The sequence below is a fragment of the Vulpes vulpes genome, chromosome 13, assembly GCF_048418805.1.
Source record: "Vulpes vulpes isolate BD-2025 chromosome 13, VulVul3, whole genome shotgun sequence".
In the NCBI taxonomy this organism is placed as follows: Eukaryota; Metazoa; Chordata; class Mammalia; order Carnivora; family Canidae; genus Vulpes; species Vulpes vulpes.
The window spans coordinates 145,910,271-145,932,029 of record NC_132792.1 but is presented as its reverse complement, the minus strand read 5'-3'; the positions used below and the strand labels follow the sequence as shown (position 1 = coordinate 145,932,029).

The following is a 21,759-nucleotide window of genomic DNA, read 5'->3' as shown; positions in this document are numbered from 1 at the left end:
CCTTTTGTCAGGCTGTCCCCTGGCCATCGAAATGCTATAGAAATGCAAGGTGACCCACTTTAGCAGCTGCTGTGTCCAGAAAAGAATTACTTCGACTTGGCAGCCCTGGTGAATCCTCAGAGGGTGTAGCTGAAAAATCAAGGCCAGATGGCTTGCTGCAGATGCTTCTAAAGGTTATGCTTGTCAGATCGCCCTGGAGAGCCCTGCTGAGTTCACATGGAGATGCCACACAGGCCCCAGGCCTGAGTCAGATGCAGGAGTGCCCCTGCGCCCTCCCCCGCCTTCAGCCCAGAGGCATCACTCCTTCCCAAGAGCAGCTCGGTGAAAGATGGATGGGAGGGTGGGGGTAGGCCAGACAGTCTCCAGAAGGCCTCCTTTATCGTCGGTCTGGCTGGAGGTGGCTGGGGCAGGCCTGAACAGACAGGCTTTTCCAGGAGTTGAAGAGGTAGCAGTAACTGCATTTTCTGGAAGCAAATCAGTGTAGAAATGGAGCGGCTCCTGGAAACACAGGCTCTTGCCATTTTGGGGACAGGCATGCCTCGGCTGGTGTTCCTAAATACCAGGAGGGCAGAGCACGTCAGCAAGAGGCAGGGCGTGGGAGGGGAGCACCACGGATGCTGTTGTCCTGTGTCAGGTGGTGGCTGCGTTAAGACTATAGAGCTCGTGCAGGTTGCACTGACTGTGTGGTAAGGACGGCACTGTTAGAAGAAGTGGGCTTCCAGAAAGGGGCCTTCCCATGGAGGCCTTCGAACTCCAGCTGTTGGGCCCTACAGAATCCTCTCCAAGAGGGGTGGTGCAGGAGGCAGCTGGGGGAGCGTGGCCGGTAGGGTACTCGTTTGAGGCCGAAGTGTCTTATTCACTGTGCACCTGTCTCCAGAACCCTCAGCATACCCGTATGCCCCGTTCCCAGCACTGTTGGCAGAGGCCTCTGGTTTCTGCAGCAGAGTTGAGGGTAACTTATGTGACCAAACTCTCCTTCAATTCTCCTTTTAGAACAAAGACGTTATTTCTACTTTTGGCATAAATTCCAGGATGACTCAATTCACCCTCGTGTATGTAAAAGTTAAGGTCACCGATGTGGCTGACGGCACATTCCCTTATTACCTTAGGAATGTACGGCCTTTAAAGCTGAGGCTTTCTTTTTCCTCCCCACAAAGTACAGCCTGCATCCTGTCAGCCTTGCAGGGCAGTGCCCTCTGGGGCCCGCACAGGGGTTGCTTGTGTCGGCCAGTGTACTGAATCTCCCAGGGGGCCTTTCCCTGCGGTGGGGTGGGGGTGTGCTGCAGGGGTGGGGCTTCTGCTGGCTGTGCTGCCTCTTGTTTCTGGGGGAGGGGAGGTGATGCTGTGTCTCTGACCAGAGCCTTCCTGTCCTTGGCTAGAATGCTCTGGAGAGCTGACCCAGGAACCCCTGCATGCACAGCGACCCCACCAGAGTGAGTGTCCCACAGCGCCTTCCTCAGATTGTGAGCAGCGGGAGAGATACAGGTACAGGTAGGGTCCTCAGGGGTAAGAGCTTGAGTCTCCAGGGCTTCACAGGACCAGCAGAAAACTGTCATCCACACACGGATCACAGGGACTTCCCTGGCCATGTTGAGACAAGCAGGGAGACCCCAAACCGTCCTCAGCAGAGGGCGATCCTAGCCAAGAACTCTGCATCTCCCTGCTGCATACCCCTCTCTGAATGCAGACCCACATTATGACTTTTGGGGGTCCCAGGCACTCTTGCCTTCTCTGCCTTCCTCCATTAAAAAAAAAAAGTTAAAAAGTATAGTTTATGATCATGCTGGTTTAAAGGTAGTGTGTATGGGAATGTTTTCTTAGACTTAAAAATTTGTTTTCTTCTGACTTGAAAAGAAATTAAAACATTTTCATGGGTTCCTGCCAAGTATCGTGGCCCATAGACTCTGTGGCTGTTGTGCCTAATGGATAAATTGGCCCCATCTGAATGTGAGTTCCAGAAAACAGGATGACAGACAACCCTGCGGTATTCCTCAAAGCAGTGCTTTTAAGCACAGGCTCTGCTCAGGTCTCAAAGCAGGCAGTTCCACTTGCTTAGCAGTAGTTCTTTAAAAAAAAAAAAAAGAAAAATTCCTCCTGAATCAATGTTAATTGAAAGAAAATACTGGAGCCAGGGGTTGCATCCTAGGGCAGGGTAAACATTTAGCCAACACCTAGGTTCAGCCTCCAAGGAGCCCCCCAGTGCCTGCACTGTGGCACTTGAAGCTGCAAGATTTAGGAAGTGTTCACCCCTCCTTAGTATGGCATGGCGGGGCCTTGACTGTAGCTTTATTCTGCAGGCTCAGCATCCAGTTAGGTGACCACCAGCCCCTCCCCTGTGTGATCAGAGTCCTTCAGTCTGACATTTGAGCTTGTAGTCTGTCTGACAGGGCATGGGTGAGGGAAGGAGTGCCTTAATTTTTAGACATAGCTGATTCCTATAGAGTTTTGCAGAGAATCAGTCTTGAACAATTTAACTCTGACCTCTCAGAGCACCTTTTGATTCCAAAGGGTAACCTTTATGCATCATATTCCACACCCTCGGCAATCCAGACCATTCCAATCCATTAAGATTGGGAGGCTAGTCAGTGGCTTTACTGTCAAGGCACCGAGGGAGGGGATGGTTAGGAATAGCCAGTGACTAGAGCAGCCCCGGTGGCTTGGCGGTTTGGCGCCGCCTTCTGATCCTGGAGAACCAGGATCAAGTCCTATGTCGGGCTCCCTGCATGGAGCCTGCTTCTCCCTCTGCCTGTGTCTCTGCCTCTCTCTCTGTCTGTGTCTCTCATGAATAAATAAATAAAATCTTAAAAAAAAAAAAAAAAGGAAAAGGAATGGCCAGTGACATCCCCCGGGGCACAGTCATGTTCACCTGAGCCATACAGGCAATGCCATTTATTCATACAGAAAGTACAGTGGGGAAGGACAGTGTGTCCAGTCTGGTAAATGCTCTGTCCATGTAGAGGCCTAGATGGCAGCCCCTTCAGTGGCCATTCTCCCCACCAGCCGGCATGCTTTAATAGTAGTTGTTAAGCATGTATGGTTTCTTCCTGATGTTATCTGAACTCCTTTCTTTTTAATTATATACCATATTTGTCCTTCTGCTGGGGTAACTGTAAACTTGGTGAGGGAGGAACTCACATTAAGGCAGCCTTTTTGAAAGCATTGCCATTCTTCTTCCAGAATCACCAAAACATCCAATTAGAGGAAGGATTAGTAAATCCACTAATCACCAACATACATTTCATTATAAGTTGTTGGCTGGGGCATCTGGGTGGCTCAGTGGTTGAGCGTCTGCCTTCAGCTCAGGTTGTGATCCTGGGGTCCTGGGATTGAGTCCCACCCCCATCAGGCTTCCCACATGGAGCCTGCTTCTCCCTCTGCCTCTGTCTCTTCCTCTCTCTCTGTGTCTGTCATGAATAAATAAATAAAATATTAAAAAAATAATAAGTTGTTGGTGTATCCAGGCAGCTTGAGCAAATTGTGCTATGTACAGTGTGCTATTAGAGAAGAGTGTCCTTCTCTGCTTGGGGAGATGAGGGTGTGGAGAGGAGGGAGGTAAGGTCAGGGAAGGCTTTTAGACACTTTGAGGACTAGGAACAGTACCATAGCACATGAAGTATACCAATATAGATAACCGTGTATATGGGCACACTTCTGGGCAATTGGAAAGAAGTGGTGGGTCTCCGAAATCCAGGCTCCTGTCTCTAGGTAGGACTAGACCACCAGCATGGTCAGTGTCTAGTTCTATTTTTGTGGCTCCATCTGAGGGAGAAAAAATATCCACAGCTTGCCTTTCCAGCTGCTTAGGTGCCACTCAGTCTGGAAACTGGTCTTTTGTGGCCTCTCCTTTTTTTTTTTTTTTTTCTTTTAAGATTTTATATATTTATTCACGAGAGACACACAGAGAAAGAAAGAGGCCAAGACACAGGCAGAGGGAGAAGCGGGATCCATGCAGGGAGCCCGACGTGGGACTCGATTCCAGGTCTCCAGGATCATGCCCTGGGCTGAAGGAGGCGCTAAACCACTGAGCCACCCGGGCTGCCCTGGCCTCTCCTTTATAGGAATGAGGAGGGACCATGTGGTCATGGCAGTGCCTTCCAGCACTAACACCTTGTGGGTCTGTGGTGACAAATGAGTGGTACAGGTGTTCAGAGGAGGGAGATATTATCATGGTGCATTAGTCAGGTTTCTTCAGAGGAAGAACCAACAGGGTGTGTGTGTGTGTGTGTGTGTGTGTATATATATATATATATATATATATATATATATATATATATAGGGAGAGAGAGAGAGAGATTTATTTTAAGGAATTGAGTCATGTGATCATGGAGACATGATAAGTCCAAAATCTGCAGAGTAGGCTGGCAGGCTTCAGATTCAGGGAAGAGTAGCAACTCGAATCTAAAGGCAGTCTACTAGCAGAATTTCTTCTTGCTCAGGGAAGATCAGTATTTGTGTTCTAAGACCCTCAACTGATTGGATGAGGTCAACCGTATCGTGGAGGGTATCAGCTTTATACAAAGTTCAAACATCTAAATGCTAATCTTATCCAAAAAATGTCTTCACTAAAACATCCGGAATAATGTTTGACCCAAGTACCTGGGCACCGTGGTACCAATCAAGTTGACACATACTTTTTAAATTATTTTTTTCATAGACATTTTATTTTTTTAAGATTTTATTTATTTGAGAGAGAGAGAGAGAGAGCACAAGCAGGAGGGAGCAGCAGGCTCCCCACTGAGCATGGAGCCCAATGTAGGGCTCAATGCCAGGGTCCTGGAATCATGATCTGAGCCGAAGGCAGACACTTAACTGACTGAGCCACCCAGGCATCCCTCAAGTTGGCACATAAGGTTAACCATCACACATGGTATGTCTATACACCAGGTAACATTTCACAGGTAGGATTCAAATGCAGGCAAGTTAAGAAAAAAGGCTCCAGGAAATGGTGCAAGAGGGCTGCATGAGGTTGATGAGGTAGGCAGCCTCGTGGCCCTGTAACGGGGTGGGGGGAAGCTGGAGACTAAAACAGTGAGGAAGGCCAAACGCCTGTATTTTCAGCACAAAGACTGTGAAGCAAATCCTGTGCGCCCCCTTGGGGGATGGTGTGACAGAGCTGTGCTCCAAGAGGACCAACAGACAGGAGGCAGGGAGGCTGGATAAGAGGCTGTGGTCCACTGTGAATCCCAAACACGGAGCAGGAGATTGATGGGGAGGCCACTGCAGGGAAAAGGAAGGGACGAACAGACCCTACTTAGGTAGCCTTTGATTAGGAAATGCCTGGAAACTCAGGCCACCTGGCTCCAGGGGGCCCTGGTGTGAGATTTGTGTGGGTGTTTTCTTGAGCTGAGCAGCACTTGACCACCACACAGTGTCTCCCAGAGCAAAGGTTGGTGACACAGTGTGATGGCTCTCCTTAGCACAGTGCTTGTCCTCACAGCATTTCAGAGTGTGAGCGAGCGGCTGAGGAGGGCGGGAGAAGGTGGGTGCTGGAACAGACAAGATGGAGAGTCCAAGGAGAAGCACTGGTGTCAATCTGTCGAAATTGTGTCTGAGCAAGATGATTAGGAACCCTGAGTGGGCAGTTTCGGGAGCAAGAAAGCTTAGAAATCCTGACTTGAGGCCCCACACAGCCTCTGTAGAGACATAATTCACTCTTCCCGTTAAACTTTTATAGCAAATACAGCATTGGGACAAGTCATCCCTTACCAGATGCCCATGAACGCCAGGCTCACTTCCTCTTAAGTGTGCGCCCTAGTGCACGTGTGCCTGCCTGCGCACCCCACTATGAGGACTTCGCTATCATCCCTCCTACCTCCTGTGTTCAACACAGTGTTTCATCTTGACTCAGGCTGAGCCAGGCAATAGGAGAGCCAAAAGTGGAGAAGATCCTATTGATTTGGTTTAGTGCCCAGTCTCGGGATCAAGATGGGCTCGGGAGCTGCCCGGTTTGCGCCCTGCCTCCCCAGGCCCCGGGTGTGGGTGACACTGGAGCGCCCAGGGGAGCGGTGCCCCGGGCCGTGCCGCCTCTTCTCTCTCTGACCTGTCTCCTCCCGGCTCCCCATCAGAGACGACCGGAGCAGCCCAGCCCCGGACCCGCGGACGCCCCAGGCCTGCAGAGGCAGCCCCCAGAACGGGAACACGAGTGACTCCTCCAGCGGGGAGTCCAGCAGCGGGCGCTGGCCCAGGCGCGGCGCCTCCCCGTCCCGCGTGCGCTTCGAGGACGAGTCGGCCCGCGACGCCGAGTCCCGCTACCTGGAGCGGCTGCGGCAGCGGCAGCGGCCGGCGGCCTCCCGGGGCCCGCTGCGCTCCGAGCCCGACCTGGGCCGCTACGGGCGCGGGGGCCTGGCGCGCTCCGACGGCGCAGGGGCGCTCGGCCGGCTGCTGGGCCGCCTGGAGCGCGGGCCCGTCCCCGCGCCGCCGCCCAGGACGTGCCGGGCCTGCGGCAGCTGCAGCGACGCCCCCGCGCAGGCGAGCCCCGACCCCAGGGCGCTGCGGGAGCGCCCGGCCGCCTGCGCGGTGCAGGCGGTGCAGGCGGCGCCCGCGCAGCCCCCGAGCTCCCGGGGCTCCAGCGCCCCCTCGAGGCTCCGCCCCGCCGAGCCCGGGTGCCCCCCCGCAGGCATCCGGGAAACGCACGTGGGAGCCGCGCGGCGCCCCGAGGAGGCCGACTCCGCGCCGGACAGCACCGACACGTCGGACGGCTGCAGGACCGACAGCGAGGAGGCCGGGCCCTCGCGCCCCAGCAGGGCCCGCGGCGGGGGCGGGGGCAGCAGCCCGCGTCTGCGGGGCTCCAGGCCTCGGGGAGGCCCCAGCGGGGTCCGGAAGGCCGACCCGGAGCTGCCCCGGGGCGCTGCGGCCCCGCGCCCCCTGCCCGGGGTTGATCAGGCGGAGGGTGCAGCCGAGGTCAGAGAAGGCAGGGGACAGGTGCCCGAGGGGACTCTGTCTCCCAGGGAAGACGCTTTCGCTAAGCCTCCTGTCCCGGAATCTAAAAGGCCTTCCCTGGGGTCCCAGTGGCAGCCTGGGCCAGCGCTGGGAGATCACTGGGTCCACCCGGTGGATTCCTGGGCTCCGGGCAGGACAGCCTCTCCGCCCGCCCCTTCCATGAAGCGGGGACCGGGGTCGCCGGGCAGACAAGCCCCCGCTGCAGAAAGCCCAGAGTCTCTGGAGACCGTCTCTGCTTCCTCCCTGCAACAGAGCCACGCAGAGGCCCCTGCCCTGCGCCAGGCCCAGCAGCCAACCTCTTCCTTCTCCCCTGAAGCCTGGGTGCCAACCCCTCCATCTTCAAGGAAAGTCACCTCCCCGGTGTCTCACAGGAAGGCAGCCCTGGCTGGGCCCCGCAGGCTGAGTGAACCCGGAGAGCCTGCGGACACCCCTCTGCCTCTTTCAAGAAGTGTGATTCCCAGGACCTGTGAGCGCTCCCCTGCACAGACCCAGCCCCAGGGCCCCGCAGTCAGGCAGCCGCTGCTGGCCCTGTCCACCAACAACTGCAACAACAGTGTGCCCCCAGGGCCGCAAGAGTCCTGGGGAGGAGCTGTCCCCGAGGGCAAGGCGGAGGAGGGCCCCTGTAGCCAGGAGAGCCGCAGCACCACCGGTAAGCAGAGACCCCGGGCCAGGCGCTCTGAGCCCTTCCTTGCTTTTTATCTGAATCCGTGACATAGCTATATGCGCACTCCCGACAGCCTCTTGGAGCCCTTCAGAGCAGTGGCAGGTGTTCTGGAAGCTGCGGAGTCTGTGGGCTGGGCGGAAGACGACTCCACATCAGCCTGGTCACTGATTAGCCAACTCCTGCTGGGGAGGCAGAAGGCAGAGAGGCCGTGAGGCCCTCCGACTGCGGGGGGACCCTGAGGTGTCAGGGTCTGCGGCTGCTGGAGGCCTGGGCTTTAAGGGAAGTTTACTACCAACAGAGCAGGAATGATACAACAGCTCCAGATTCACTATTTACTTAAAGCAGTAAATGCCTGATCATCACAGGATTGAGGCCCTTTCCTTCAACATCTTCGTTTCATTCATTCCCTCTTTCATTCGTTCAACACTGAGCACCATACCAGGCACTGGGTGGCGGGGGGGGGATGCATAAGTGAATTTATTCTGCAGGAGTCCTGCCCTTGAGACCTTCTCTGGGCAGTAGACGTGCTGTCTGGGGGACCCAGGGACCAGGGGGCAGAGCCCTCCCAGGCCCTCAGCCCTCCTGGGCAGGCTTGTTGGCTTCAGCAGGAAGGGCTGCAAAAGGGTGTAGAGGGCATCAACTCTGCCCTGGGAAGAGATCCTTGTATTGTGGGCACAGCCTGGGCATCAGTGGCCCTAAGCTCAGATCCTTAATGCTGTGATCTGAGGTGAGTAACCCGGCCATTCACTCTGAGGCAGAGACAACAGGTCTGCCCCCGTGGCCTACCCTAGTGTGTCCAACACTGTGACAGGCCTGGGGTCGGGATGGCTTGGAAACACAGCGGAGGACAGCAGAGAGCTGATAGGCTGTGCTGACCTTACTGAAGACGTGGGTGCCAAGCACCCTACCCCCCGGTGTGTTGGCCACCCCCTCTGCTGCACACGGGGACACAGACACCTTTCCTCTCCCTCCCCTGCTGACAGGAGCCTCAAGAAAGCAGGTCGCTTCCTGGGCCGCCGCCCCATTCTAAGGTGTGCTTTCTGCTGTGGGGTGGGCTCTGGGCCGGCTGCTGGCCGCCGCCAGCCACTTCCTGGGGAGCTTCTATTCCGCCAGCCGCTGGCCTTCCTGGGCCACTTCGCTTTCACCTTCTCAGTCTCCTCCTCTCGTCAGCCAGGAGGTCCCGGGCACACCACGGAGGCCTTTTGTGCTCCGGGCTCTTCCTCTGTAACCCGGGGTCGTAGGAGAACCTATCTCCTAGAACCCACGGAATGATCTCTGTAGAGGGTTAAATCATTGCCTAGCACGTCACAAATGCTCCAGAAATGGTCCTGTCATGAAAGCTGTTAGATATCTCAACCACCAAGATTGTGGTTTCCATCCCAGGAATGCAAAATGTCCCCGTTCCCAGCTATGTCTCTTGCTATAGGAGGGACGTGACTTATCGCCAGCAGCTCCTTCATTGTAGACACTTATTGGTCGTCTACTGTGTACCAGTTGCTGTGCTGGGGTGATGGGTACAGCAGTAAACAAGACCCCTCATGCCCACCCTGCTTTGTGGGTGTCTCATCACTGCCTCCATTGCTCTTCTGGGGCTCCTGCTGCTCTTGTTGGGCTTGTCCCCTCCCCTGACCATGACCTGTCCCGAGGCCTGCCAGGCTGCTCCTTTTAAGGTGTGGAACGACATGGGGGGCAGTCACTGTCGTCCTCCATCCACGGGTCGAGGGCCTAAGGGGCTTTCAGGGGTTCACAGCATCAGCTGGGAAGGCCGTCAGAGTTGCGCAAATTGTCTCACATTGTTTCTTTTTAATTTCGGGATGGCGTAGTGACACGGGAGGGCTGTGGTTGTTGCAGGAGGAGTCCAGGGCTTTCTCGGCTCGGCAGCTGTTGGCACTGTCAGCTCCATGAGCATCACCCTCTCCTTGACCTCAGAGGAGCCAGAGTCCAGCCAGGAACCAGAGGGAGGCCTGCCGAGGACAGAGTTGAGTTCTGCAGGGCAAGTGTCATCCCGGTGAGTGACAGGAGCAAGAGCCCTGACTGTAGAAGGTGGGAGGCTAGGGGTGCTGGGTGGAGAAAGAGACCCCACTGGCATAACTAACCCCATGACTCCCAAATCCCTAGAGGATTCCTAGACTTATCCCAGGCATGGCACCTTAATACTCCTTTCCCAGCCATTTTGAGTCTGATGTACGTGCTGATTCATTCACCAAGCCTCAAGCTCCAGGTACTCTGCTGGGTGCAGCTGACCAGACAGTCCCCACCCTCAGGGTGCTCCCAGGATGGGGCTGTCTGAGAGGGCTTGGAAACAAGCAGATACTGAGGAAACAGCCTGGCATTCACCTTTCCATTCATTCTCTCCTTTAGCACTGAGGGTCGGAGTCCTTGCCCTGGGTCCCCAAAGCCTGGGTGAGCCAGTGCCCTGGCCTGGACATTCTTTTCTGCACTACACACCCTTCCCAGTGACACCCACAGCCAAATCTCCATCCCTGGCGCTGTGTGTTCCCCAGAACCCCAGATCCCTCCATCTGGTTTCCCCTGGCTTCTCCACTAGGGTGTCTCAGAGGCCTTGATGCACCTGCTACCTCAGGTCCTCTTCCTGGCAAACACACCACCCACACAATGCTGCACCCACGATGGCATGACCTTGGCCAATCTCCTCCTTCCGGCCTGATCTGCTGGCATGGCCCCTCCGGCTCCTGCATCCCCTTTTCTTGCCTTTCTCCTGGTCTGAGCTCCATGACTTCGGACAACTCCAACACCCCCCTCTGCTCTCTGCCTTCACTCTCGTTCCTATACTTCCTTCTCAGCACAGCAGTCAAAGATATCTTTTTTAAACTGCCATTAAATTATGTCATTTCTCCTGCTGAAAACCCCCAGTGGTTTTTTTTCTCTCACCTGGAATAGAATCCGAGCCCCTTACCTTGGCTTATGTGCTCTGTGTAATCCGGCCCGCCTGCCTGACCTCCTCTGGCACCTCTTCCCCCTCTTGCTCCCCTCCTCCTGGCTGGTGGCCTGGCCTCATCGTGCTCTGGAACCATGGGACCTCTTCTTGTCCTGGAGCTTCCTGTCTTCTATGCTGCCTCCTGCAGGGATTCTCACTTCTGGCCTCGGCAGGACGGCTCCTCCTTATCATCTAGCCCCCAGCCTAGACACCATCTTCTCAGAAAGACCAGCCACCGTGCTGTTGGTTTTTCTCCTTCGTTTACTAGCTGAGAGTAAGGACTTTGTCTGTCTTGTTTACCACATACCCCTGTTGTTTCTAGAAGGCACAGAGGCTCTGAGGCAATAATGAATGAATGGAACAAATGGGTGGGTGGGCCCATAATTGAGTGTGATGCCCAGGGTCTTGCCTTCGCCCTCCTCCCTAGGAGCTGCCCGAGCAGAGCATCCTGCAGACGTCCTCTCAGCCTCTTGGCAGCCAGCTGTCATGTCCTCCACGAGCCATGGGTGCTGGCTCTCCTGGGGCCCTCAGGAGCCTGAGGGGCACTCTGCCCTGGCCTCTGTCCCCTAGCCGACCCCTGCCGGCTTCATGTCCACCCTTGCATTTCAGAGCATTACTGGGTGTCAGTGCCGGACCTGGCCCTCCCAGCGCTGCCCCTTCTGACAGGAGCAAGAAAAGCAGCAGCAGCCTGGCCTCCACCCTGGGGCTGAAGAAGCTCTTCTCAGCCCTGGGCCAGGGCACTAGGCCCAAGCTGGGCAAGGCCCGCAGCTACAGTGTGGAGCAGCTGCAGTCCCCTGCGCCTGGCCCAGCATCGCACCCCAGCTCCCCCAGAGTGAAGAAAGCCCCGTCGTTACAGTCCCTCCGCCTGGTGAGTCAGAGGGCCAAGGGGTGAGGACCCCAGTGGTGGTGTAGCCGCCACTGGGATGGAAGGTGACAGGAGATGTGAAGTGCGGAGGATGCTGCCCGAGGCGCCCAGGTGGAGAAAGGGAAGCTGCAGGGCTCCCTGCGGTTGATCCATGAGACCTGGCTCCCCCTGGGCACCAAGGCAGCACCCCACGGTCTGTCCTTCCAGGCGGCTGCCCCAGCATGAGCTCGCCCTAAGCTCCTCCTCCCCCTCTCTCCCCCTCGACTCTGCCACCTTTGCCAAGGCCTACAGTCTATTGTCTGATCATTCTGGAACCTTCTCCATGGTCATGGTGCCTCTCTTAGTCTAGCACAGATAACTTCACACGCAGACTAACACAGCGGCCTCCTGACTGGCATCCCTGCCATGTCTTTCTCCGCCTCCTTCCACAATGGTCCTGATGTGCGGATCTGGTTATGCTACCGCCTTACAGAACATCTGCCTTGGGCCCCTGATCGCCTGCAGGGTAAAGTTCAGACCACCTGACATGGCCAAAGGGCTTCTGGGATCTGCCTTCATCTCTCATCACTCTCCTTCTAACACCCTCTCCGCTGTCCTTGACCTTGCTGTTCTGTAATCAGGCCCCATGCTGACTTTGAACCTTCACCTGAGATGTTTCTCCTACCTTCTCTCCCTGCTACCATCTGCTCATCCATCAGTGCTTCAGGGATTGCCTCCTCCAAGAAGCCAATTCCAGTCCTTTCTTGGGCTGAGCTAGTTGGCCCTCTGCTCTGTGTTCCCCATCTTACCTGTGCTTCCCTCCTTTGGGGAACTTGCCACATAGTATTTTAATTGATTTTTGTCTGTCTCCCCTCACTGGAGTGTGACTTCTTTGCGGGAACACTGATCTTTATATTCCCAGTACAGGTTTCACCTGCTGTCCGAAATTAGAGTCCCTACAAAATCTTTTTAAGCCACAATGGCATAAATCAAAGAAGCAGTGACCATTAATTAATATGGAAAAATTCTGAACACTCCCACACCCAAAATATAATCTCTTTCAGGCTTTTCTGGTACCCTAGGACACTTCTTGCTGATGGATGCACAAATAAATTGAGATAGAGCACAGTTGCTCACAGGTGCCATTTAAAGCTGGGGTGGCTGGGGCAGCCCCGGTGGCGCAGTGGTTTGGCACCGCCTGCAGCCTGGGGTGTGATCCTGGAGACCCAGATCTAGTCCCACATCGGGCTTCCTGCACGGAGTCTGCTTCTCCCTCTGTCTGTGTCTCTGCCCCTTTCTCTGTGTCTATGAATAAATAAATAAAATCTTAAAAAAAAAAAAAAGCTGGGGTGGCTTAGTGCTAAAATGCTGAGTGTCATCCTGGGGGTCCTGGGGGCTCGATGGGATCACGCTTACTGCTCCAGAATGCCAAAGCAAACACTGAATACTATTTTTGCTTTTCACCTTTTTTTCCCCCACAAAAATGAAAATCCTCCAAATTTCATTCAGTTCGTGAAAACAGGCACTCATGTAGGTCTTTCATAAAAGCAAACTTTCAAAAAGTGAGGGATACCTGTACTGAGCACAGTGGCTACTATATAATACATATTTAAGACAGAGAGAGTGAACGAGCGAGGGAGGGAGTGAGTGCAGGGCAGCTAGCTCAAGTCCCCCCCGGGTGCCAGCTGATCAACCAACAGCAAGCCAGCAACGGTGTGCTCTCAGCTAGGTTTCTGAAAGGCCTGCTCTGTTCCAGGTTTTCCCAGGTATTATGTTTGTTCTTCTGTTCCCCGCCCCCTGCTCTGCCCCTGGGCAGAACAAAGCAGGTGACTGTGGTTTGGGGCAATAGAGGCTTTCACTTTTCAGGCTGAAGTAGGGAAGAGAATGTGGGCCGAATGAAAATGCCATTGGTTGTCTTGTACCAGGAACAGTACCTAGTACGTGCTCAATAAATATTTGCTGGATGAGGGTAGCCCGGGTGGCTCAGTGGTTTAGCACCGCCTTCAGCCCAGGGCCTGATCCTGGAGACCCAGGATCTAGTTCCATGTCGGGCTCCCTGCATGGAGCCTGCTTCTCCCTCTGCCTGTGTCTCTGCCTCTCTCTCTTTCTGTGTCTCTCATGAATAAATAAATAAAATCTTTAAAAAAAGAAAGAAAATATTTAAAAACATATTTGCTGGATGAATGGACGGAAGGCAAAGAAACAGAAGCCAAGTGATCATAAGCTGGGGAGCAAAGCCTTGAGTGGCGCTGTGCCCCGAGAATCCACTTTTCTCCGGAAGTTAGGTTTGGCCCCTCTGCGTCTGAGCCCCGGCATGCGATGTATCACCTTCAGACCTTCCATCCCTGTAAACCCTTCAAGGGAGATGATGACGCCGTGAGTGTGGCAGAGAGGTCATCAGCAACGTAAGCCAAGGGGGCAAAGAGAGAAAGAAAGCTGGGCGACAAGGGGTGGGAGCACGTGCAGGGAGGACTGCGCAGAGGAAAGAATTGCTCAAGAAGTGAAAAAAGAAGATAAAACAAGAATCCGTCTCACCCAGAATGTGACACATCTGAGGGGTCGTTATCTCCTTTAGACCGTCTCCTATGCCTTAGACCCCCGGCCGCCGAGTGTGGGCAGGTGCTGCCCTGGTTTCGCTTTCATTTTGCCCTCCTGTTCCCACAGCCGACCACACTGGTGGCTCCCCTGTGCCCCGGTGGCTGTGGCTTTTTGACATTTGACCCTGCATCTGGAATGCTGTCCTCCCTCTCTTCTCTATGCGGAAGACCCTGTGGTCTGAGTTAAGCATGACTTCTCCCAGAAAGCCTTCCTGAACTCTGATACAAGCTTAGGGCCTACTCTAAACCTTTTGATCATGTACCTTACTTCTTTTCTTTTTTAAAAAGATTTTATTTACTTATTTGACAGAGAGAGAGTGTGTGTGTGCACAAGCAGAGGGAGCGGCAGGTAGAGAGAGGGAGGGTGAAGCAGGCTCAGCAGGAAGCCTGATCCTGGGCTCGATCCCAGGACCCTGGGACGTGATCTGAGCTGAAGGCAGATGCTTAACTGACTGAGGCACCAGGCACTTGGTTTTTTAGTTTCTGTTTAGTCATTTATTTCTGCTTTAATATTTTTTTAAGATTTTATTTATTTATTCATCGAGATGCAGAAAGAGAGAGAGAGAGGCAGAGACACAGGCAGAGGGAGAAGCAGGCTCCATGCAGGAAGCCTGACGTTGGACTCGATCCAGGGTCTCCAGGATCACGCCCTGGGCTGCAGGCGGCGCTAAACCGCTGCGCCACCGGGGCTGCCCTCTGCTTTAATAGTTATTATTTCCTTCCTTCTACTGGTTTTGGGTTTTGTTTGTTATTCTCTTTTCTAGCTCCTTTAGATGCAAGGTTAGCTTGTTCGAGATTTCTCTTCTTGAGGTAGGCTTGTATTGCTATAAACTTCCCTCTTCGAACAGCTTTTGTTGTAATCCCAAAGATTTTGGACCATTATGTTTTCATTTTCATTTGTCTCCATGTATTTTTTGTTTCTTTCTTTCTTTCTTTCTTTATTTATTTATTTATTTATTTATTCTTTTTAAGATTTATTTATTTGAGAGAGAGTGGTAGGGAGGGGTAGAGGGAGAGAGAGAGAGAGAGAGAGAGAGAGAGAGAGAGAGAATCTCAAGCAGAGCCCATGCTGAGTAGAGAGCCCAACATGGGACTCAATCCTAGGACCATGAGATCATGACCTGAGCCAAAATCAAGAGTCAGCCATTTAACTAACTGAGCCACCCAGGCACCCCTCCTCTTTGATTTAACCTCCATGTATTTGTGTCCTTTCCAGATTTTTTTCTTATAATTGATTTCTAGTTTCACAGCATTGTAGTCAGAAAAGATACATGGTATGACTTCAGTCTTTTTGAATTTGTTGGGACTTGTTTTGTGGTCTAGTATGTGATCTCTTCTGGATAATGTTTCATGTGCACTCGAAAAGGATTATATTCTGCTGTATAGGATGGAATGTTCTGAATGCATCTGTTAGATCCATCTGGTCCAAAGTGTCATTCAAAACCACCGTGTCTTGGTTGATTTTCTGTTTGGATGACCTGTTCACTGATGTAAATGGGGTGTTAAAATCCCCTACTGTTATTACTGTTGATTATTTCTGTTGATTTCTTCCTTTATGTTTGTTATCAACTGCTTTGAGAATTTGGGTGCTTCCATGTTGGGTACATAGATATTTATGATTGTTATATCTTATTGGATTGTCCCTTTAATGATTATATATTGTCCTTATTTGTCTCTTGGTACCATCTTTGTTTTAAAGTATATTTTGTTCAATATAAGTATTGCTACCTCGGCTTTCTTTTCACATTTTTTTTGCATGATAAAATAAATATTTCTCCATCCTCTCACTTTCAATCTGCATGTGTCTCTAGGTCTGAATTGAGTCCCCCTGTAGGCAGCAGCTCTAGCTTTTCAATCCATTCCATCAGCCTGTGTTTTTTGATTGAAACATTTATTCCATTTACATTCAAAGTAATTATTGCTACACATGTACTTATTGCTATTTTGTTTTATGGTTGTTTTTGTAGTTCTTTTCTATTCCTTTCTTCTCTTGCTCTTTTCTCTCAAGGTTTGCTGGTTTCTTTTAGTGATATACTTGGATTTCTTTCTCTTTATTTTTTGCATATCAATTACTGGTTCTGGATTTGTGGTTACTGTTAGGTTTGTGTATAACATCTTCTATATATAGCGGTCTTTATTAAGTTGATGATTGCTTCACTTTGAACCCACTCTTTACTCCTCTCCCACCATTCCACATTTTTAAAAAATTTATGATAGGCACAGAGAGAGAGAGAGAGAGAGAGGCAGAGACATAGGCAGAGGGAGAAGCAGGCTCCATGCACAGGGAGCCTGATGTGGGATTCGATCCTGGGTCTCCAGGATCGCGCCCTGGGCCAAAGGCAGGCGCCAAACTGCTGCACCACCCAGGGATCCCCCATTCCACGTTTTAAGTATATGATGACACACTTTACATCTTTTTATTTTATGAATCCCTTGCTTGATTTTTTATAGATATACTTAATTTTACTGCTTTTGTGCTTCCTGTTTTTCTTACTCCTACTTATGGTCTTTCCTTTCCACTCAAAAAGTTCCTTCAACATTTCTTGTAGGGCAGGCTTAGTGGTTGTGAAGTTCTTTAACTTGTCTGGGAAACTCTTTATCTCTCCTTCTATTCTGAATGACAGCTTTGCTGGATAGAGGTTTTTTCCCTCTCACTGCTTTAAATATATCATGCCCCTCCTTTCTGGCCTGTAAAGTTTCTGCTGAAAAATCAGCTGATAGCCTTATGGGGTTTCCCTTATATGTAACTGTTTTATTTTGCTGCTCTAAAATCTCTTTATCACTACTTTTTACTTTTTTAGTTACTGTGTGTCTTGGTGTGGACTTCCTTAGGTTGATTTTGTTGGGGACTCTCTGTGCCTCCTGGCTCTGGATTTCTGTTTTCTTCCCCAGATTCAGAAAGTTTTCCACTTCCTTTTCTCTCTCTTTCCTTCTGGGATCCCTACAATGAGAATGCTATTTTGCTTGATGGTGTCACTGAGTTCCCTAAGGCTATTTTCACTTCTTCTATTATTTTTCTCTCTGCTATTTATCTTGATTGCTTTCTATCCTCCAAGTCACTGATCCGTTCTGCTTTCTTTAGTGTACTATATATTTCACCTAGTATATTTTTATCTTTATTATTTCTTAAAAAAGATTTTATTTATTTATTCATGAGAGACATACACACACACAGAGAGAGAGAGAGACAGGCAGAGACACAGGCAGAGGGAGAAGCAGGGAGCCCTACGCAGGGAGCCTGACGTGGGACTAGATCCCGGGTCTCCAGGATCCCAGGACTGAAGGTGGCGCTAAACTGCTGAGCCACCCAGGCTGCCTCTAGTATACTTTTAATTTCAGTTATTGAGTTCTTTATCTCTGATTATTTCTTTTTTATGTTTCCTATCTCTTTGGTAAGAGTCTCATTGAGGTCCTTTACTCTTTTCTCAAGTTCAATGAATATCTTTATGACCATTACTTTTTTTCAATTTAATTTTATTATTATTATTATTATTATTATTATTATTATTATTATTATTGGAGAAGGAGAGAGAGGAAGGAGTTGGAGGGGCAGAGGGAGAAGGAGAGGGAGAGAGAGAATCTCAAGCAGTTTCTACACCCAGTGCAGAGCCTGATACAGGACTCAATCTCACAACCCAGAGATCAAGACTTGAGCCAAAATCAAGAGACAGACAGTTAACCGACCAAGCCACCCAAGTGCCCCTTACCATTACTTTAAATTCTTTAGCAGGCATTTTACTTACTCTTTCATTTAGCTCTCTTGCTATGATTTTGTCCTACTGTTTCATTTGGGACGTATTTGTCTTCTCATTTTGTCTAGCTCTTTGTGTCTGTTTCTATGTGTTAGGAAAGTCAGCTATTTCTTCTGCTCTTGAAAGTAGTGGCCTTACGAAGAAGAGGTCCTGTAGTGCCCTGCAGTGCAGTGTCCCTGTTCACCAGAACCTGGCACAACAGAGCTGTCTCTTATATGTGTGGCATGCACCCTACTGTTGTGGCTGAACTTCTTTTGCCTTCAGTCCAGTCATCTGCAATGGTTCTCTTTACTTGTTGTGGGCAGTGTTTGGTTCCTGTGGTGTGAGTGAGCTGCTCTTGGACTGCCTTAGGCTTGAGTTGAGTCAGAACAGGCATTTGCCAAAAATACAGTAGTACTGAACTACAGGATGCTTGCTCTGTGTTGTCCTCTGAGAAGCTTTTTATTGGTGGGGCGTACAGTCAAACTAGATGTCTGCTCCTGGCCCACTGCTGGGGCCACAGTCTCAGACTGGTGTCTGAGTTAGTTATTTCCCCCTCTTCCCAGGGCAGGAGTCACTGCTGGGGCTGCTTTGAACCCTGCTGGACTTGTGGCACCACTCTGGATGGACTCTGGCCAAAGGTGTATTGGAGAGGGCATGTTCACAGGAGAACAAGGGAGTGGGCTGTGCTGTTAGCAAGTTAGGTGGAGAGTGTTGGTGCTGTGCTGGTTCCCCCAGCTGTTCCTGTGTCTAGGCTGCAGGGCAGGGGAGGGAAATGGTACCTGCCTGCTTTTGTTCCTAGAGAAGTCTCCCAAAGATCCCTGCCCTTCCAGCACAGGCTCTGAGATTAGTAAACATTTTTCAAACTACTGCTTCTCTACACTGTATCTCAGTGGGGCTGTTTGTTGTGCTGTCTCTTTAAGGGTAGGAGTCAGTTTCCTATCATCTACCCAGGTCTCCCAGAGCCAAGCCCAGTGATTTTTAAAGCTCCACTGTTAAGCTCCACTGATTTTAAGAACTCCTGAAATTAGGCCTCTCTGGTTTTCAAAGCCAAATGTTATGAGCATTCATCTTCCCTGTGCAGGTTCCTCATGCCTGGTATGCCTGGTGTAAGGGTCTGGTCCTCCCCTCTCTCTGTACCAAGCATCCCTCCCTTCCTCCCTTGGATGGTCTCCAAGGTTCATTTAGCTCCTGAGTGAATCTCCATCCTGTCCTACCATCTTCAATGTCAACTCTTCCACATTTAGCTGTGGAGAGTCTGTTCTGCCAGTCTTTGGGTTGTTTATGGGGTTTTTCATGATGTGTGTGTTATGTAATTGTATCCATGGAACAAAGGGAACTTAGGGTCTTTGTACTCCACCATTTTTCCTGTAAGTCCTTAGATAAAATTTTTTTAATGTCAACAATCATAAAAGGGATGCTAAGAATCACAAAATATTTAGTATTTTAGCTCTGGAGTCGTATCCATTACTTTGTAATTAATTTGCTTTCACTTTTTTCTTAATGAGAAAATGAGATTTTCTTTTTTTTTTTTTTTTAAGATTTTATTTATTTACTCATGAGAGACACAGAAAGACGCAGAGAGAGAGAGAGAAGCAGGCTCCATGCAGGGAGCCCAACATGGGACTCGATTCCAGGACTCCAGGATCACGCCCTGGGCCAAAGGTGGCGCTAAACCGCTGAGCCACCCAGGTGTCCCGTGATTTTCTTCATCAGTGAAATTATTCCAGTACTACTCTTCTAGCACTAAGTTATCTCAGCTAAAAAAAATTGAACCTTCAGATCCCCCGTATAGACCCATCTACTTGAGTAAATTATGGTGATTCCTGATGGGGACTTTAAAGTAGTGACAGAAGCTTGTATCCTTACTTTCTTAAAAAGCCCTCAGGCACATGGTTGGGGTCAGGCCCCTGCCAAGCCCTGGACCTGACTTTTCTCACCTGCAATATTGGCCCTTTACCACCAGGTGTCACCCTCTCATCAACATCGGAAAGCTGCCTCCTTTCAGAACCTCCATTCTCTGCTGAGTGGAAAGGGGGACCGGTCCAGCCTCTACATGGTGGGGGAGCCGGGGGAGCACAGCGCAGCTGGCAGGTAAGAGTGGGCAAGTGGTGTGCGGGGGTAAACTCAGAGTGTGGGTGGTGGAGCTGTAAGCTTCACTCCGTCCTGCCTCAGCTGCCACTGGAATCTGGCGGCCCACACTTCAGTGTCTTGTCCTGGGCACCTGAGCTCTGAGAAGATTGGTGGAATGGGCAGAGTTGGAAGGTTTGATGCCTCCATCCCTCTACTGTCTAATGACATCCTAAAATCACAATGTTCAGAGAGCTTCCTTAGCCAGCCAAAGCCAAAGGTCTGATTAGAGATCCAGAGACAGGGCCCCCAAAGAGACACTTGGCCTGTGACCCTGCCTAGAGAACTCCCACCCTCTGATGAGACCCTCCTGGAAATTTTATATAACATTATATCTTTTGTTAGATTTTCAGAGAGGTCTCTGCACCCACAAAGATTCAGAATTGTGTTTGCAGGCAGGGGGGTAGTGGGGGCTTCTGGTTCTGCAGCAGGCTTTGCGGAGCCTCAGACAGCTGTGACATCCCTCCAGTCTTCCTCTTAGCACATTGTTTTTGCTGGTTGAGGCCAGGCAAGAGGCATCCGTCATCCTTAAGGCAGGGAGTAGTCGGGCCCGCGTGCCCAGCCCTCTGCACTCATTCCGTCTCCTGTCCCCTGGCAGACCAGCCAAGGCCTCATCTGGGCGTACCCTCAGTGTGGAGGACGTGAGCGCCCCCAGCCAGGTGCGCACGGTGGGCCGCGTGGTGGAGGTGTTCCCAGATGGCACAACCCAGCTGCAGCTACAGCGCTCCCCGGAGGGCACTTTTGGCTTCTGTGTGGCCTCCGGGAACGGGCGCCGTGACTCAGGTATGCCGCCTCCCCTTTCCGGGCTGCGTATCCCTGGGACCTTAGCAAACCGCTTTTGGCTCTGGTCATTTCCAGTCTGTGGCTGAGAAGTGGAGCTCCAGACTCAGACGGCCTCTTAGCGAAAGGACTAGAATTCTCCCTTCGGGGGCTCTTTTGGAAGAGGCAGGTGTGGGGCTGCTGGGGTGGGTAGAGGTGGCAAGCCTCGCTCTACGGCCCCTCTGCTGTCTGCTGACATCCTGGAATCGGAATCTCGAAGGCCACCTTTTTTGTGGCGCGCCCAGGGGAGATCGTGCTTGGTGGTTCTCGAGGATCCCTTTGATGTGGCTGGTGTGTTTCACGGCTCCCTTCCTCCGGCCGCTGAGTGTGTCTGGGCATGTGGAATGTGCCTGCCTGTCGGTGCGTCCAGGTCCCTCCCTCAGTGCTGGCTCCAGACGGTGACGTTCCCAGGGATCCCGCACTGGCTGTGCCCTGCCGAGGAGGGTTTAGTCCTGTGCTCTCATCTCCCAGGTCAAAGTCATCTAACCCGGAAAAAAATCTGCCTGCTGCCGGACTGGCAGGCCGCAGCGAGTCCTTACATCTGTTCCACCACTCGTTGTTTCCACAAGTGTGTGGTGAGCACCTATTAGGTGTTTTATTTTTATTTTTATTTTTTAAGATTTTATTTATTTATTCATGAGAGACACACAGAGAGAGAAGCAGGCTCCATGCAGGGAGCCCGACATGGGACTCGATCCTGGGTGTCCAGGATCACACCCTGGGCTGAAGGCAGCGCTAAACTGCTGAGCCACCCGGGCTGCCCCCTACTAGGCGTTTTCGATCCTGGGTATATTGGGTTCCCTGTAAACGGAACAGAAAAACATCCTGTCCTCAGGAGTCCCCATTCCAGTGAGGGAGATAGACTGCATCTACGGAAAGGTGTGCATTTGTGTATGTTGTCCATTATCCGGGCCAGACAGCAGAATGGACAAGACACAAATCCAAACCGCGGGGGAGGGCCCGAGCGGGGGCGGGTGCCAGTGGGCAGCTTTTCGGAGCAGAGCGGCCGGATGGTGCCTGGAGAAAGAGCAGTCCCGGCAGAGGGAAGGGCCCGCGCGGAGGCCTGGAGGGTGGCAACGAGCGTGGCTGTGGACGGC

At 51.8% G+C, this 21,759-nt stretch overlaps 1 protein-coding gene across 3 annotated transcripts in view; it reads left to right on the top strand.

The window, feature by feature from the left end:
* The window catches only part of KIAA1614 (KIAA1614 ortholog), a 42,071-nt gene that overhangs the window by 15,629 nt on the left and 4,683 nt on the right, over nt 1–21,759 (top strand). Inside the window, exons 5-10 of one of the 3 annotated variants that reach the window (XM_072733252.1) lie at nt 1,380–1,433; nt 6,066–7,588; nt 9,455–9,611; nt 11,151–11,409; nt 19,680–19,807; nt 20,442–20,626. In XM_072733252.1, the coding sequence (XP_072589353.1) occupies nt 1,380–1,433; nt 6,066–7,588; nt 9,455–9,611; nt 11,151–11,409; nt 19,680–19,807; nt 20,442–20,626 (2,306 nt within the window). Of the gene's footprint in view, nt 1–1,379; nt 1,434–6,065; nt 7,589–9,454; nt 9,612–10,689; nt 10,816–11,150; nt 11,410–19,679; nt 19,808–20,441; nt 20,627–21,759 lie in introns of those variants that run through there. The other 2 variants (XM_072733253.1, XM_072733254.1) reach the window with 2 other exon arrangements.